Source organism: Rhea americana, unplaced genomic scaffold (genome assembly GCF_003343005.1).
Source record: "Rhea americana isolate MKP2758 unplaced genomic scaffold, rheAme1 scaffold_462, whole genome shotgun sequence".
In the NCBI taxonomy this organism is placed as follows: Eukaryota; Metazoa; Chordata; class Aves; order Rheiformes; family Rheidae; genus Rhea; species Rhea americana.
This window is the reverse complement of record NW_028186604.1, coordinates 83,273-102,025: the sequence shown is the minus strand read 5'-3', so window position 1 is coordinate 102,025 and position 18,753 is coordinate 83,273. Positions and strand designations below refer to the sequence as shown.

At 40.7% G+C, this 18,753-nt stretch overlaps 1 protein-coding gene across 3 annotated transcripts in view; it reads left to right on the top strand.

The window, feature by feature from the left end:
- The window catches only part of WDFY3 (WD repeat and FYVE domain containing 3), a 145,895-nt gene that overhangs the window by 90,217 nt on the left and 36,925 nt on the right, over positions 1–18,753 (top strand). For 2 of the 3 annotated variants that reach the window (XM_085316343.1, XM_085316345.1), the window contains exons 28-34: positions 1,671–1,791; positions 2,885–3,102; positions 7,763–7,998; positions 9,292–9,426; positions 10,994–11,173; positions 13,221–13,454; positions 15,350–15,449. In XM_085316343.1, the coding sequence (XP_085172469.1) occupies positions 1,671–1,791; positions 2,885–3,102; positions 7,763–7,998; positions 9,292–9,426; positions 10,994–11,173; positions 13,221–13,454; positions 15,350–15,449 (1,224 nt within the window). The remainder of the gene's footprint in view (positions 1–1,670; positions 1,792–2,884; positions 3,103–7,762; positions 7,999–9,291; positions 9,427–10,993; positions 11,174–13,220; positions 13,455–15,349; positions 15,450–18,753) is intronic. The other variant, XM_085316344.1, reaches the window with a different exon arrangement.

Here is an 18,753-nt window from a genome sequence, read left to right as displayed (position 1 = left end):
TTAACACTGCGTGTTTTGTTCCACTTCTTCCACTCTCTCCTTGMACTCAGATTGTGTGTCTCTGCTTTATGGAGGGAGAAAAAGAAAAAAGATGGATGGTGAGGCACATCTGCCCTCCAGGTGTGGAGGAATTGAAGGAATTAACTAGTCTAGCCTGTTTGTTTTCAGACAAAAAAAAAAAAATAGTTGTTTCTTAGCTGTCCTTCAAGAATACTTAAATTTAAGTATTTAGAGAACATTTTTACCCTYGTTTTCTGAAGAAAAAAGAGTTTATGCAATTTTGTTCTTTACTCTTCAGTCTTACCTAATGATAGATTTTTAGCCCACTAGTGGATTTCAACCAAATAACTAGGATTGGGTGCCAAAAGGCACTGTGTTTCTACATGTCTTGTGAATATACTGGTAGCCTGGGACAGGAGTGAAAAGGAAAAAAAATGTGAATGAGCTTCAGTTAGCACTTTTACTCCAGTCTTCTAAAGATCAAGGTTTAGGCAGTCTGTTCATTCATCATTATCCCTATTGCTTTCTGAACACTTAGCTAATTATAGTCTCAAAGATGATTAAATTCCGGCTCTCTTAGTGCAAAACAGTGAGTAGGTGTTGGGGAGAGATCCAGATTGGTGTTCCCAGTAAGGACAAGGCGAAACTCGGTYACCGCATGCTCTTTGGGCAGCAGCTGCAAGCCGGCCGTGTGTTTCTCCAGACTAACCACAACCTGTTCTGCTTTTTTGGCTCCCTGAGCCATTGGAGGAACATGGGAAGAAATTCAGGCTGTGGTAGGAATGGAGAGGGAMGTTTGGGGCAAAGGACCCAAGATTTTTAGTTTACTGAGCTTCCGGAGTTTCGCTGTATTTTTGCCATAGAAGATGCCTTGTTTTTCTGTCTGTGACTTCACAGGACAGTCCAGGACTCTGGGCCAGAATGCATCTATTTAGCTTTTGCAAATCTCCTCTCAAGTCAATAAGAATTCACAAAACAACTGTAAAGTGACCCTTGCAACGCATGTGTTAGCCTGTTACTTTCTTTGCAGTTTTCTAGTAAATGTGCTTTTCAGCTGACGATGAGATTGCAGAATCTGTGTGAAACGTGGAAGAAAATTTATTTCCTTTTCTTTCTTACATGGGAATGRGATTGGGAGATGTTGATTTTGTTTCTTGGGTTTTGTCTCCAGATTGCRTAATACAGAATGTTTCTCCAAGTACAGTGTATTTTGTTTTTATGGCTCTGCCTTCCAGAAGTGACTGGCTTAGACTGCCTTCCTTTTAGATTGTTGTCTGAGAAGCTGTGATTTTCTTCTGCCMGTGCTTCAAACTGACCAAATGCTGTGTGATGAATTGGGGCACCGAGCCTAAGCTAGCAGTGCGTTCTTCGGCACAGTATACAACGTCAAGCGTAGCCGCATGCCTATACTGTAGTATGGTTTTCTGCTGACTTGATTGGGAGCCTACTGTGTTTTCTTATGTATAGAATTTATGAATAGCCTTTGAAACATCCAAGTCCTAAAAGCTAATTTTAGTTTTCTGCTGACTTGATTGGGAGCCTACTGTGTTTTCTTATGTATAGAATTTATGAATAGCCTTTGAAACATCCAAGTCCTAAAAGCTAATTTTACTTTTTTTTTTTTTTTTTTTTTTTTTTTTTTTTTTTTTTTTTACTTATGCTTTATTTAGGAACAGAGGATGATTTTGGAGGGCTTGTGTCTGCTAATCTTATTCTACTGCGGAACAGGCTATTGGATATTCTTCTGAAACTTTTGTATACATCTAAAGAAAAGACAACTGTTAATTTGCAGTAAGTAAAAAAAAAAGAAAGAAAAGAAAAGAAAAACAAAAACAAAACCTTCAGATATGATTTTTAATTTGAAGGGGGAGAATTATACTGGCCCAGCTTTATTTGCTAGCTATATTATGTAACTCTGTAGGAACTCTTGAACCTATTTACACAGGTATTGCTGAAATAGCTTTGGGTATGCCAACAGAAATCAAGTGCATGATACCTCAGCTTTATACTCCCAGCTGTGGTAGCAAATAGTATGGAGGAGATACAGGTATAAATAATACATATTTTTGATCTATTGCGTTAATTGTTTTTGTTTCAAATCTTTCCGAAACAGTTGGACAAGTTTAACAGCATAGTAGCAGAATTAGTGGTAACTTATGTTTCAAGTTAGGAACAACATAAGTAAATAACAGCATATGCTTTACAAGAGAGGAACATATATTTTAGATTTGGGAGATTTATTTCTGTCAGTTTTCAAAACTTCGAGGGACAGAGGACCATGAGTGAGAAGGAGGCAATGAGAAGTTTAGATGTCTGGCTACTTTGATTTTTATTTTTTTTCATTTTGAGAGCTAGGTTTGGAATGCTCTACTTTTCTCCCATACTTCTTTGTAATCTTTTATCGTAATTTCATACGTGACTGTAGAGAAAATACTATGTGTCAAAAACTAAGCTTTTGCTTTTAGAGAAGTGAGATAGTCAAGTGATATCATTTCAGTTAAGATCCGATAGTACTATGGAAGCTCTATACCTGTGTATAGCTCAACCAAAAGTATTTGGAAATTACAATTTATTGACAAACAATTCTAGTTCAGCATTTCAGATTTCCTATCAAAAGCAGTAACTGGAGTAATCTCATGACAATTCAAACCGTCCCAGTAGCTCGTCCCTTTCCATTGAACAAATACTGACATCAGTGTATGGGTTCTGTTTAGAAAGACTTGCAGAGCAGCATTTCCTGTTATAAGGTAGGCTTGRCTAAGAATTCAGTCTATTCTTGAATTGACCTGAAATTTCTGTGATCTTCTTTAAGTTTACTCTGTAGTGGAGGACATGAGTAAGAGAAAAAAAATGCTATAGCATGTGACTTTTTTTTTTTTATTAGGGCATGTGAAGAACTAGTCAAGACACTGGGTTTTGATTGGATTATGATGTTTATGGAAGAACACCTCCATTCCACCACCGTTACAGCAGCCATGAGAATTCTTGTGGTCCTGTTGAGTAATCCATCTATCTTGATCAAATTTAAGGAAGGTCTCAGCGGTGGAGGCTGGCTTGATCAGACGGATTCTGTCTTGACCAATAAGATTGGTACTGTGCTAGGTATGACATCTCGGCRCTCATGATTGAAGGGTGTATGTGGGATTGGGGGGGTTATTTTAAGAAAAGTGTGTGGCTCATGCATCCTTTCTGCGATAGTGTTGTCTGTGCTGCGATCAGATGCCTCTGCATTTTGGTTTTCTTAGAATAAAGAATTGGTTTTTGTAAGCAAAAAGGAGCAGTTTTACAAAACTGCCCTTCAGCTGACATTATACAGATTTCRTTATATTTCAGTCTTACCTCTTCATCTGCAGGAAGCCTGTGCAGCAAAGCTATAATCAGTTGTCATCTTCATGGCAAAGTTAAGTATGTCTCATGGGCAAGTATATCTGAGCTAAATGAAAAGGCAGCGTAGCAGTACACATGAGGTGGTGCTACACTTAAGCTAATAAATATTCAGTAAAATTTATTAGATTATTTGCTGGTATTGGTTACGGCATCATGCAATACTGGACCTGAGCTGCTTCATCTAGTCAGGTCTGGGGCAATTTGATTTACCAGTTTGGATTTGCGCTGCATTGGGAATTTGTTTGTAGTATCGCCAGCCTTTCTTTTCTCTTGTTCTTTCTCATAAAAGATTTTTTTTGAGTTCGTAAAGACTGATTCATCAAGATTATCAGCCCTTTCCATTACCCTGCATAATCTAGAACTGATTGTGCTAGAGTTCAGTGCTACAGGACCGATTTTGAACATCTCCAAGCTGTCCGAAATAGTGGATATCAATTCTGTGCAGACTGGGGTAATGTAGAATAGTGGATGATTTTTATCTTGCCCTTCCGATTCTCTGAGTGTTAATGTGTAGTTTGTAACCTGTAGCTCATAGTTGGCACTACAAGCAAAAATCTGGAGATAAGCTGTGCTCARTGTATGTATGACACCAAAGAAGATGGCTTCTGGGGCATAGGTAAAAGCAAACATGGGGCCGGCTTAAATTAGGGTGTTGTGTTGGCCAAAATGTCAGCCTGAAAGGGAGCACCTGGTGCCTTTGCTCACGCAGATTTAAGAAAGAGTGGGAGCTGTGAGAGGTAGGAGATGCATGACGAGATGTGGCAGGAGAAACATAGGGAGATGCTCAAGGAGACAGACGGAGGCAGAGGCTGCCAATGGATGTAGCCGGAGATGTCCTCCTGGAAAGCGGTGCCCACGTGCCAGAGGGTTGCATCTCTGAGGAGACCATGACCCATACCTCTGAAAGACCACAATGCCCCGGTAGCAGGAACACTGAGCGACYGCGAGGAGTAGCACAAACCCAGGAAGACGCAGGGACTGGTGGCAGAAACCATCATGCTCGTAACCCCAATCTCCTGTGCTGCCCGTCGCCATCACCGAGGAATTGAGATGAGCTGAGGGCAACCCACAGCAAAAACAARGAAAGTTGAGAGGAGCAAGAGGGAAGGAGAGGTGTTTACTTAAGCGTTTGTTCACTTTCTTTACCTCAATACCTGAATCAATGGTTAGGAGTTTGTGTTGATCGACAATAAATTAAATTAAATTAAGTACAGATTCCCCCAGTCGAGACTGTTTTGCCCAGGCCTAGCGTAGGTTGGGATGGGAATACTTGACGTGACTTTGAAACTCCAGAAGCGGCCTAGATGCTGGTGCTGGGGCGTTGTGCTGTTGTGTTGTCATGTAAGTGGTACACCCATTGCACGTGGGGAGGTAGGTGTGAGCACTGGGCTAAGAGGGAAATTGAGAGTCAGGGGGACCAGGAAGGCCATTGCCAGGTAGGAAGGTAAGTGGAAGAGGTGGGCTGCCACCTGCTGCAAGCCGCTGGCCCYGTGACCCGGAGCTGGGGCCGTCCCTACCTGCAGGACCGAAAGACCCAACCCTTGGGAGTGCAGGGTGCCATGGGGTGCCCCAGGGCTTGCCAGGAGGACATCTCCAGCCACATCCATATGTGTTCCTGGKGAGGCTCCTSCAGGACCTGTGCCTCGTGTCATGGMTGCAGAGGAGGCCCGTGGGGCCAGCTGCTGGAGGGATGTGCTGAACAAGGAGTGCTAGATCCTGCAAATGAGACCCCTGGGGAAGCACTGGGGAAAAGATGGTAACAGGCCACGGTTGCTTGGGCTGCTGAAGTGTGTTTACAGGCAGAGGGGGGTCACGTTCGCAGCACGGCTCCGTAGCACTGCTTTAGTAATTTCCAACTAACAATGCGTCAGAGACCAGATGATTGCTCAAGGTTGAAAAGACTTCCCCGTAGGATTTGGCCTGAAAGTGGCTACAAGCAGGAGAGAGAAGGTGTGATCCGAAATCTGGTGGAAAAGAGATGTTTTTAAACTTACTAGAACAACAGGGGACTTCAAATCTCTTTTCTGCACAGAGAACAGAGATGTTCAGAGACACTGGTGTCTCTGAAAATGTCCATCTTTGGTGTTCTCAGAGGACAGAAACTATTTGCTGAAGGGCTTTTGTTATATCTACTGTGAAGTTTCACAATTTTATTAAAGAGATTCCAATTTAAATCTCTCCAGGAGATGTGATTTGTTTGAAATGCCTGCTAACCATAGGAGTACAGAGGAGCTAAGAAGACAAGCACTTCGCTGTTGTTGTATTTAGGTATTCGCTTTCTCCTTCAGTTGCTCTTTCAGCCTTTTAGCTAGTGAATCTTAACTAGCTRTGCATTCATTGTAAAGTTTCCCAGAACAAACAGGACATAAAAATTAGTTTTATTTGAGATTAGCAAATCCTTAAGGACCTATTAAACTCATTTAAAAGAAGCAAGAACCTCTCCCTTCTCTTGTTCGCACCATTACGCCGGCCCTCATCAGAAGGAAGGAATGCATTCACATTATGTGTATTCCTAAAGTTTTATACTTTGTTTCCTCTGTTACCTTGATTATATTCAGGCATCTAATTTAGTAACCTGTTGAGGATATATTCTATTTTCTATGACCCTTATTTTTTTCATCCTGCTGAAGATGCTGCTCTCCAGACTATTTCCCAGTTAAAACCATTGAAGGTAGATGGGAGTCTTTCCACGAGCTTGAATAGGACAGTTACACGCTGATCTCTTCCTGACTTTTCCAAACCGGTTTATTTTAAGGAAGTAGTTGTGAAGGTTTTTTGAAACAATCTTGTTTTGTAGGAGGGCTTTTCCTGGAATGTTAGCCTCTAGACGCTTTGGCAAAACATTAAACCCAACCTTTGGGTTTTCTCTCTCTGAACTCTCTCACAACATCTAGGAAGTCTATCTACAGTTGTTTCCTATCTTATATCCCTCAGGATAGCAAGCTAGAAACATATGGTAGTTTTTTGAATTATTACTGAGTTATGAAAGTTATGGAAAACAGAATTTATCTGAAATCATATTGTATGTGCAAACATTTATTTTTAACGTTCATACTATAGCATCTGTTGTTTGGATTTTTCTGAATTATGTCTTGTATTCTATTTAAGAAATAATTTTTTGACAGTTTGCATTCACATGTCTTAAAATTTGAAAACCGTTGACATTTTAGAGCATTAACAGTATTCAGTCTAAATGTCTAGTAAATACAAGTTTTCTTCAGTCACAAAATCTTTCTCGATTAGATTTTGATTTACAATGATGTTTGGAGAGAATTTGGAAAGCGCTTTTTTTTCATATTATAGTATCACTTTAATGCCAAGTTAGACTGTGACCRCAGAGATATTTTTAAAATTGTCTTTTGTCAAATGATAATCACCTATCCAATTATCTTCTCTAATTTTCGTGCTTTTTTTTTTTAATATAAACTAAAAAACTGGCTCAGAGTTTCCTAGTGAAACTAGATAGGAGCCTTTTTTGTCCAAGGTTATTGGTGGGTTTCATGCAACTCTGTAACAAGGATTTCATTAGTCTGATTCCTGGCAGATACTTGCTGTCTGAAAAGTCAGTTTCTGGTGGAAATAATGTCTATATTTAAACCTCAGAAAAACAGCATGACTGACCTGACTTCTGGCAGGGGCAGAAAAATGGCTCAGTATCTGTGTTGACAGAGAGGTTAAGTTACCTTTCTGCCTCTGTCCTCACTCAAAAATTAGTCCTTCTGCAGTCCCAGTGTGTTATTTTTTTAACAGGAAGATGAAATAATTTGGTGGAATAGGGGTCACAAAAGATGAGTTTTGGCCTCCAGCAGCACTTGGAAAGAAAAAGGAGACATTTTTCAATTATCTGCAATTAAGAAATAAAGTAAGAGCACGTAATACTTCATACCAGCTTATTCATCAGTAACATAACAGTTAAAATAAGATCCCTGTGAAAGATCTTTGAAACCCATTTAGGAGCCCATCATCTTAAATGGGCAAATGGRATTGCTGCTTGGTAATATAAATCAGCTATTTAGTAGCTGAGATTAAGGCAAGACTTCCCTCTCAGTGCTGGAATGTTATTTTTCAGGTGGTCATCTTTAGAGTTTTAAAACTCTGGATTACTGGTCACTGTCAGAAGATAAGAGCAGAGTATGGAGCAGTGTCATCTTTGATGCTGGAAGGCAATCTTATTCTTTTTTCTTTTTCTTTCCCCAGTGACTTAAAAATTCAGGTATCTGCAATAAATTGCATACTACGAGCATGATAATCTGTATGTGCACATTTGTTTTTTTGCAATGCTAATTTCTCCGGGTCAGTATATGAGTAAGAAAGAGCTTTACACTCATTTCCCTATTAACACCTGTTGGCTTTTTGGATTTCCCTCTTCTCTTAGGGTTCAACGTTGGCAGGAGTGCTGGAGGCAGATCAACGGTCAGGGAGATTAACCGGGACGCTTGCCATTTTCCCGGCTTCCCCGTTCTTCAGTCCCTTCTCCCTAAGCACACTAATGTACCTGCACTCTATTTCCTCCTCATGGCCCTTTTCCTGCAGCAGCCAGTCACTGAACTGCCCGAAAACCTGCAGGTCAGTGCGCCTGTCAGCAGCAGCCGATGTAATCGGGGTTGCCAGGTAGGGATTACCTAGTAAGATATAAATGTCATTCTGTCTGTCTTCAAAGAGCCTAGTGGATTAACCACCCTCTTCCCTGCAGCTGACTCTCGAGTCAGGATGTTGTGTTTGGTGCTGAGCTCGGGGCAGGGAGGGATGASATGTGGCGGGGACGGGAGGAAGCCAAGTCTGGTGGTGTCGTGGGTAGCTGGAGCTGGCTTCTTGCTGGGCAGTTTGGGGGTCGAATGAAAAACATAACCGTGGTTCAAGCCAGCATGGTAAGGGCGTTGAATTAATCTAGTTTTGTGCCTCTGTGTGTGTGTGTTAAGATGTGTTCATGGGGTTACAGACAAAACAAGGCAATTTTTATTTCAGGAAGTCTTTTTGTATATTTTACAAGGGCATCTGAGTTTGTGGYGGAAAAAGTGGATTGTTGTTATACTGACCGGGTTGATTTTGGAATTGTTTAATTGTGTGTAAACGAATAGATGTCATACAGCCTACAGCAAAGACCTGGAAGCTTTAGTATAGTATTTTATAGAGAAAAACACACTCCAGTTTGACAAGATGCCTGTTTAAAAAGGATTCGCTGCTAACATCCATTGATCAGTAGGAAAAGGAAGGTACAAATTGGAGACTGGAAGGCATGAATCGGTTTATTCTGCCTGCCTSGTTTCTCAAGAATACTTGACAGCATGCTCAGAAAGCCTTGTATCCCTGTGCTGCAGGGAAGTAGAGCCCTTAAGACCTTGCTCTGCTTACAGAGTTGAAGTACAGCACTGTAGAAACTCAATGCAATTACTTAAAATATTTAATAATGACAGTCTTTCAGCTGGAGGTGGGGTGGTCTCTAGAACTATCCTTGYAGTTTGTGATTTGTTTTTATTTTATTTAGTTTCACTTACTGAAAATATGTTTTGGTTTGTTCTTTTTTTTTAATTTTATTTATTTATTTGTTTATTTTCCTATGGGGTACCTTCTGCAGTTAGTTACTAGACATGATAAAGTAAGTGATCATGCAGCATTTGTGCTGACAGGTCTGTTGTTGTTTTGGAGCAGATATTTAACTTCAAATGGTGAGAACTGTAGTTATAGTAGTCCACAGTTAGAAGGCGTTTTCTTAAATGCCTCAAATGTCTCATGACACATGATCTCCCCATGAAGTATTTTAGGGATAGAGTTTGGAGGACATGTGAAACAGTTCAATATTTATATACTGCCAAATGAGTGAATCATGAGTATAATATTAAAAAAAAATCAAATTGCACAGGAGAAAAGACTTATTTTTTTTTTCTTCTCTCTCACCTCTAATAGTTTGATTTAGACTCTATTTGGACATTCATATTTGGAGTTCCTGCCTCCTGTGGCACTGTTACCTCTTCAGTACACAATGTTTGCACAGAAGCTGCCTTCTTGTTATTGGGAATGCTGAGGAGCATGCTGAATTCTGTAAGTATAACATTTTTCGGGTGTTTGAATATACAGAATTGCTCGAGTCTGCCTTGTTGTCAAAAGACAAATGAGAAAAACTGGGGTTTTGTTAGTGGGTTATGACAACCCTAACYGAGAAGTAGGCTCATAATACTTGCATAATAACCGCCGTTGTCATTGGTTTATTTTATTTTTTGTATCTGTAGAAATATTAGCAGCCACAAAATTATCACTGCTTTTTCACAAAAAGGCTAAGCTTTGCATTTTGTTGCAATTAAAAGAAAACAAAAAAGCAGAATGATTAAGTACCCTTGGCAGAGATGACTGAATTTCTTTCCTGATTAACATCATGGGGGAATGTTTTAGACTACATATCCCATCTGCTCGGAGCTATGTGCGTTATAAATTTTGTACTTGAAAAAATTCCGCATGCAGAGAAGTCCACTGACTATTAATAGCTTCATGCTGGAGGAAATCCACTGACTGCTAGAAAAGTGTGTTCTTCTGTTCTTTGAATCTTAACTCATCAAGAGTAGGCAAAATTTGACTTTCATGGAGGCAGAGGGTTTATCAACTGAAAATGATCTCAGGAAATRTTTGAAAGGCAGCATGAATTTGGCCATCCTGCGTTCGGTCACCACGCATTCAGTTGAGAGTGTCTCACGTGTTGGTGACGTTTTCGGACATGTCTTCCAGACACATGTACTGGTCGCGTGTTTGTGCCGTGCTTGGGTACGTGTTCTGTCATCTTGCTCAGTTGTATGTTCATGACATGCTTGGACATATGTGCTGTTTCTTGCCGTGCCACCTTGCGGTATACTGTCAGATGTGTTCAGATTTGTTGTCACGTGTCAGGTCACGTTTACCAACCCATTTTGGGTCTTCATGTGTTGGGTCACGTGTTTGTGCTTGGAGGTCTGCTCAGGCACATGTTACCTTGTCTCGTGTTGTGACATGCTCCTGTTGTGCTATGTTTGTCATATACTCCSTCGTATTTGGTTATGCGACTTGTTCCAACCCACTTGCTGTCTTCATGTCCTTTTGTCACGTTTGTCATGTTCAGTTACGTGCTTCCCTTGCCTTTATGGCAGGGACCTGTTATCAAGTGTTCGATTGCATGATTTGGACACGTTTTAAGTGTTTGTCACAAGTTAACGGTGTCTTCGGTCRTCATGTGTTCCAGAGATGTGCGTGGCCATGTGTTTGGTCTCGTTTGTCACTTGACTACGTGCTGGTGATGTGCTCAGACRTGCATTCCATCACATGTTCAGTCAGGTGTGACATCCTGAGTTGGGGCATCACATTTTCTGTTACGTTTGTGCCTGGACATGTCATGTGTTCAAACGTCACGTGTTCCAGACACTCCCCCCCCCAAGTTTTGTCACGTGTTTGGTCATACGTTTGGGGATGTGTCACGATATGTTCAACAATGCTGTTGACCACATGTTGTACCACATTTGACGATGTGTTTGATCACGTTCCATCTTGAAGCTACACCTCCCACGGCTGCTCCTTTCTGAAACGAGCTCTGTTCAATTAGTGCCATCTGTATTAACGTCGTGTTTGTCACTGTTTTTCCTCCCAGCCTTGGCAGTCTGAGGAAGAAGGCTCTTGGCTTCGTGAATACCCAGTCACCTTGATGCAATTCTTCCGGTATTTGTATCACAACGTGCCGGACCTGGTTTCTTTGTGGATGAGCCCAGAGTTYCTGTGTGCGCTGGCAGCAACTGTGTTTCCTTTCAACATACGACCTTACTCTGAGATGGTAGGCAATTCAAAAAGCTTGATTTTTGGTTTTCCTTTGAATGCTRTTTTTTTGAGGGTGTATTAATTGGCAGCAGATAAAACCTGACTTGCCCTGCAGAAATAGATGATTGTGAAGGCTGGGCTGGAGATCTTGTGCTTGGGCTCTGAAACAGAGAGGAATGCRTATTCAGCTGAAGGCCAGTTGCTGTGCAATGACATTTGAAACTTCATTTTTAGGGGGGAATGTAGACATTGTATTTGTTCTCTTTTGGGTCAGTTCATTCAACTCGCAAAAGAATAATGTTAGCCCAGATTTACAGAGGGAAAGCAACTGAATCTGCTTTTTGCCAATTGTTCTGAAGGACTGTGGTAAAACCTAAAGCTGCTGTCTTCTCCCACTTCCCGTTTGCTCTTCTGTGACTTAACCACAAAACTGTTGTCTTGTCTCAGTCAGAACAGCTGAATTTAAGCTAGGATGGAGGGTGTAGATTCAGCTTTGCTTGTATTACTGCCTTAACCCGACTTACTGCAGGATATTAGTTCCTTGCCTRTTCCTTGCCTAGGTGTCATTTACAGATCGCATTATTTCTAGAGCATGAAAGGAAGGGAAGCAAACAGTTACTGTTGGCTGATATCTAAAAGTCATTTTATTGAGAGGATGGAAGCATGGTTAGGCTGTGGGTTAGCAAGTGCTAGAACTAGGGAGGGATATGATAAAATATTTGAGAAAATACTGCTCACTGATGCAATGTCTTTTTGCCATGAGTAGAAATGGAAGATGAAATTTTAAAGATATGTGCTGATGAGTCTTCGATAAAGATTTTTTTTTGTGGGGGGGGGTTCTACATTTAGCTTGCTCTTGAAGTAGACACAAATGGGCTCTCCAGAGAGAACCGTGCCACTTATAAACTGATAACGCTGACATGGCATTCATCTAGAGAGACTTTACAGGAGCCTTGGTTCTTTGAGCAACTTGTGTAGCTGCCTGATAGCTTGAGTTCCTCACTGTTTAAGAGGTCTCTTGACTCCGTATCTGTTTGTTCCATCTCTGTTTGTTCCTCCAGCCTTTCCRTCTGCCTAAATGTTTTCCACTGATCAGTTCCATTTGAAATAGATGAACAACAGCCGTGTTGTTCTTGCAACAAAACGCTATAACCCAAGTTCTACCTAGAGAGAAAATTCTTCAGTGAGTTTTTAACCCACATGAGATTGCCATTAGAGGCAGAAGGCCTATGCATTGCCGCTTCTTTTTGGTTTTTTTGGAAATACTCTCCTACTGGAGAGAACAAATGTTCAAAACCTTGGTTACTTCATTTTTAAGTTAACAATGCGATAAGCCTCTTTAGAGAAGTGATGTTGCCTTGTCTTGTGGTTGGAGGAGAATATATAAGAACCCTTAGTTTATTTGTTCTTCTTCTGACTCCTTTCATTGCTGTTTGCGGTATTCTTACAGTCCTTGAGAGCTACCCGCTCAAAGGGTCTTATTCTCCAGGATTAAGAACCCTGTAAAGATAGTATTTTTAGAGAATTTGGAAAACTGACTTATCCGTAACGGTTCTCCTGTGAGCCTCTCAATATTTCCAAAAAACCCCTCAAAACTCCCAAACAAAACGGTTCCCTTTTTGTGTCCAGTTGCAGTAGGTTTGATAGCCTTTTTTAATTGCCCTTTATCTTGATTTTTTTTTGAACTGCTTTAGTTAATGACTCTTCAAAACTTTTCTTTTTTKGTAATAAAAATACTTACTCTTGCAAAGTATCTAGAAATTGCCCAAGATGTTCTTGTTGGTGAGTGATTTCCATATGAAATGTGGAAGTCACTGAAATGATTCATGTCAAATTTACAGATTTTTTTTTCCCCTTGGAAAGCAGAAACTAGAATTTGGGTGTTTCTCCTGTTTTGTATTAGGAAGCCGAAGCCTGACCATAATAATCTTGCAAAAAGACTGTTTTGGACACAAGATATTAAGTGGATAGCCTTAGAAAGAATGAAATTAAAGGACAGAGTAGAGAAAGATTTTTGTTAATTTGCTAATCTCTAGAATTTGAACATACTGATTTTTTCACAGGTCACTGATCTTGATGATGAAGTGGGGTCCCCAGCTGAAGAGTTCAAAGCCTTTGCAGCTGACTCTGGCATGAACAGGAGCCAGTCAGAATACTGCAATGTGGGCACCAAGACATATCTAACCAACCATCCTGCCAAGAAGTTTGTGTTCGACTTCATGCGTGTGCTGATAATTGATAACTTATGTCTGACACCAGCCAGCAAGCAGACTCCACTAGTAGATCTTCTGCTAGAGGTAGAGTTTACTTCTTTTAATTAAAACTTAATATGACACTTTCTTGTTTAAATATCTTTCTCCAGTTGCTTTTTGAATTCAGAGGATTGATTGCCTGGAATCTGGTGGAATCTTTGAGATTGTGATTAAGTATGAGATCAAAAATGACTACCAACATCTCGTAACTAATTTTTTGCACRCTGTTGTTTAAAAACTAGGAAAGCAAACAAAGGGAGAGGACTTAACTCTTCCTTCCTTTCAGAATGCCTTCTGGTTATTTTTGAGGGAATTTTGTTTGTTTTAGCCTGAGCTAAACAATTTTTTTTTCTGCTGTGCTGTGTTCTCCCCTTCTCCCTTGGGTTCTTTGACKTTCTTCGCTTTCTTTTAGCCAGTTAGGTTGCTCTGTTAGTTGCTAATCATGTACTGTTGTACACTCTGTCGATGTTTTATTTCATTTTTGTGCTCGCTTTTTGGAGTGGTCTTAATTTTGTTCTTAGCATCATAGTCAATAGCTCCTTTCATCTGGAAGTTCACGTAGTGGGTTGCAACAGTAGGTATTCAACAGTGCAGTATAAGAATTTGTAGCTTTCCCAAAGTTTTATTCTTGCACAATACAGTTCATCTGTTACTCATCCATTAGGCAGTGGCAATTGTACTTAGTTTTGTACATGATATAGTAKCTCTGCAAATCCTTGAAGAAATATGAAGGTCTCCATTTTATTTGTACTGGATAAAAAGRAGCAGCAGGACATCTGGTGCCATAYRCTAGAGAAATTGATAAAGTCACTATGTTGTCTTTCTGTAAATTCTCTTTTAAAGTCCATGACTCCTGCAGAAAACAGCCTTCTGTAAATGGATAGGAACAGAGCAGTTGAACCACTGTTGAACTGCCTTACTGCATCCTCGCCTGCTTCAGACAGGGTGTTCTGAAATGTTCTGTCTGCATCGATTCATTCTCCCTTGCCCTGTCCATTTGTCACTTCCCCCACGCGTCGCTTTGATCTCCTTCCGATTCTTTGATAGAACTGCAGGAATTTTGGACTGTGCTTGGGCATTACCTCACGGATCTCCTGGAGTAGCTGGGCATTTTGCTGTCACGAGGCAAAAGACTGATTGTAAAGGGATGCAGTTTTACACAAACGTCAGGAAGCGTATTTGAGGGTACGGCCCGTCAGTCAGCTACAATTACCATACTGCATTTTAATAAGCTACTGCTGTTTGCTGCTAATTCCTGCCTCTTCAGCATAAAGAGAGGAATGGATGTGTATGTGCTGCTGATTTGTTAAGGTAAAAGGTAAAGCAGGGTCGCTCAAACAACCCTAGGAAGTAATATACCATTAAGGGGAACATTCAGCTAGGTATGATTATGTATGMATTAAACAACGCAAGGTGATAAAATGTTTTTCCTCTTCAAGTGCCAAGGGCATCGGAAAGGTTTAGTGCATCCCTCTGTGTTATATGACTATCCCAAAGCTGGTGTAGTAATACACAAAGACATAGGTAAGCACTAATGCATTAATACGTTCATTCAAGCTGTCTCGTTTACTTTCTATTTAGTCGAGGGTGTGATTATGTGAGCTGAGGAGGTAACAGTTTAAGTGTACGTCTCATTTACACATCTGTGTCTTTTTTCCAGCTCCTGTTATGGAGGGAATACATTGGCAGGAGATAAATTTGCTTGATTTAAAGGGGAGTAACACCCACCCTTGCGGCCAGTACACAAGGCCTGCCTTGCGCATTTTTAAGGTTATACATAAAGCCAAGACTGTTTTCTTAGGATAACTTAATAAGGAAAAAAACATACTTCAGGAGACTCAAGAGAAGGAGGGGGGGACTAGGTGAGCTTCTCTTCTTGCTTATTCAGCGTACTCATGTCTTCCTTGTGGTGTTTTTTTTGTTTGTTTGTTTTAAATCAGGCTTCCCCCGAGAGATCAACACGAACACAGCAGAAGGAGTTTCAGACATACGTTTTGGATAGCGTGATGGACCACTTACTTGCAGCTGATGTTTTATTGGGTAATACATCAATGTTAAATTATCAACCTGTTGATTTGAGGGAAGGATTTTATTTATTTACTTACTTGTTTCATACTATCATTTTCTGTCTCAGAGTCGTTGTTCTTTCTTTTATCTCTTCTTTCTACCGTCTTCTTTCCTTTTGATATGTAAATGGTATTGCCATGCTTGCACATTCCCTTGTGACTTTCCTTGTGCCAAAGCAGTGAAGTAGAAGTGTTCAGAAAGATTATATGGGAGAAAGCTCTCAGATATGTAAGCCAGACGCATTGAAATAGGAGCAAAAAGGGGGAAAAAAAAAAGAAAGAAAAAAAAAAGATGATCTTGTTCCCCCTGCACCATCAATCCTGTCCTCCTTGCCACAGCAGAGGATCTGGAACTCTTGTCAATTTATCGTGGATGGGACTTTGGTTCTAAAAATTGGCTTTGTTTCCTTTTTCTCCTGCTAGAGTTTTATTATGAATGCAGCACCCCAGCGAAAGCAGTTGGGATAGCATGCCATTATACCAATTACTAAATAAACGCACAGGAAGAGCCTGAAAAGCTTGTAATCTGGATGCCAGTAGGATGTGCTGATGTGGGTATCTACTCCATCAGAGCATGGGTGTAGATACTTGTGAGGTGACTGGCAGGGAATATCACGCTCAGGTGCCCAGTTTGATTTCACAAGGACTTCGCAGGAGTTTTCAGTCTGCTCTATCTCAGTCCTCCCTCCGTAGCCAGAATGGGCTCTCTGGGACCAACAAGGATTTTCCCCCTAACTAGCTAACACTTGGAAGAGGATTGCACTTTTCTTGGCCTGGTGCTAGTCTGCATGCTAAAGAGAACTTGTTGATCAGTTTTTACTGCTCATTAGTTAAATTTAATGAGGCAACATGTGTATCTGATGAACTGTACATGTAAGGTTCTCCTGTTCTTGCCACAGCAAATATTTTTTTCTTCTCTGGGTGCAATGCATTAATAAAATAATTCCAGGTTCATATGACATGAAGCTTTGAATCATATTTTCTCCCAAGAGTTGCTTGCCCTTATAACTACTTTAGCGTAGCTGATGGGCAGAACTTGGCTTTCCCTGCAGATTCCATCTTCAAGATTATCCCAGCTTTCTTCATGTGTGATGTTGTTTGCTTTACATGCAGATGGAGCATTAAGAGTATAAATGCAAGTGAACTTCCAGCAAAATGAGTACCCACTAATGAATTTGTTTATGAAAACATTGGCACTTTTCAGGCCGAAGTACAAACGGAGACACAGGTGTGCACATACAGACACGTAGCTGGCTTAAAATTTGCATTGGCACTCAATTTTATTGAGTGAAGCACAGTGAGGGAGACGTGGAAAGATGCCAGTGGATATCACTTATTACTTGGAACTGTTAAAATTCTTTACTTTTCGAAAAAGCAAATGCAGAATTCTAAAGAAGTATAGATGGTTCTGCCCATATGCAGCCCAACTAAAAGGGAGGACCATGCAAAAACACAAAGGCTAAGGAGCACCATTTCTTCTGGACTCGTGGCTACTTTTAGAGCGGAGTAATTTACTACATCTGCTTGAAGCATAAAATTACTGTTTCCCTCCCTATCTGCTGTTTAGCTCTGGTGACAGCCACCTCAGTTCAGGTTTCAGAGCAATGGCTCTAAATTCTCTTTCCAAATCTTCTTGGAGAAACGCAGTGCTCTGGCTGGAGCCCTTGTCCCTCCTGCACTGCTGCTTGGCTGCACAGTTGGTCCAAAGGAAATTGGGAATACGGTCTTGTCATAAACACTGTTATGCTGGTACATAGGTAGAAGCTGTAATCAACAGAAGTTATAATCAACTTTTGAGTGCATGTGACGCACAGATTTGGGGCATTTATTTAGACTTAGACCTGTTTATATATCAGAATGTGATTTTGTTTAACCTCTAAAGAGGATCTTATCTTTTAAACACAATCTATATTTTACAGAGCTGTTTCTAGTGAGTAACATATTCTTACCAAAAATCTCTAGCCTCTTGGATGTATTTATAATTAATCTCTGAATTACATTCCTGGTCAGAAACTGTGTCAGCAGATTGTGGATATGCGTCCTGCTGAGATCATTAATTCACCTTAGACTGTTGGTGGTAGCAAGCTATGACAAGGAACTTCTATTCCTGTCCCAGAAAAGAAACCTACATAAGCATTTATTTTTGACATTTAGACACTCTGGAAGTTCTTTAGTAAGGGCAGTAGTCTTGGTATAAAAGGAGCTTGGCAGCAGAATTCACATCCCTTAGAAAATCAGCTGTAGATTAAGCTCTGTCTTTTTTTTGTTACAAAGTAGTATTTGAGATGAGTTTGTTTGCTGAAATCAGGGGTGTCAAGAGGATTGGGTGTAAAAAGGATGGTGCCACACTCTTTTCAGTGGTGCCCAGAAACAAGACAAGAGGCAACGGGCACAAACCGAACCACAGGAAGCTCCAGCTGAATATGAGGAAGAACTTGTGTGCTGTGAGGGTAACAGCACTGGAGCAGCTTGCCCGGAGAGACGGTGGAGTCTCCTTCTCTGGAGATATGCAAAACTCACCTGGATGCGAGCCTGTCTAATGTTCTTGAGGTGACGCTGCTGGAGCAGGGCCTTGGACTAGGTGGTCTCCAGAGGTGCCTCCGACCTCAACCCTTCTGTGATTCTGTGAAATACAGCAAGAAGCTTGGGGTCCGTTGGATCATTTACTCCGTGAGAAAAATGTTGGAATACACCGACTTGGAGTTTATTGCCGTCCTTTGTGAAAGCGTAACCCAAGTGGTTATCCTCAAATGAGGGACTGAGGATACCTATGCTTCTGTCTTTGACAGAACTTCAGGCCATCTCTTAGTCTAGTGCTAGACGTTAGTCTGGAAGGGGAACTCAGCAAATGTTGCTGGTTAACATACCATTCCCAAAGGTAGGCAAGGGCCACTAACAGTATCTGCACTGATTTTCATATTTTAGCCTGACTTTTCTCATGACATCATCAGTTACAGTAAGCATGTCAGGCCATAATTCTATGGCAGTTTCCTTTTAAATAGTAGCAGAAGTATGGGAAAGTGTGTTAAGCCACTCAAAATATTTTCCAGTGGTGTTGTGGGTATTTAATTCTTTTTCTGGTGTTGGGCTTTTCACTATCCATTTCAGATCTCACTTGCCATCAGAGTTCAGTGTAGGTAAACCATAAGGTTTTAGCTTTCTGTTTGACTGTTTCGTTTAGATGAGTGTTTGCTTCTCTTTAACAGAAGTCTAGAAAGCATAGGCTAATATGGATGTACTTACGTGCATGTGATTTTTCGATAAATGAAGCAAAACTC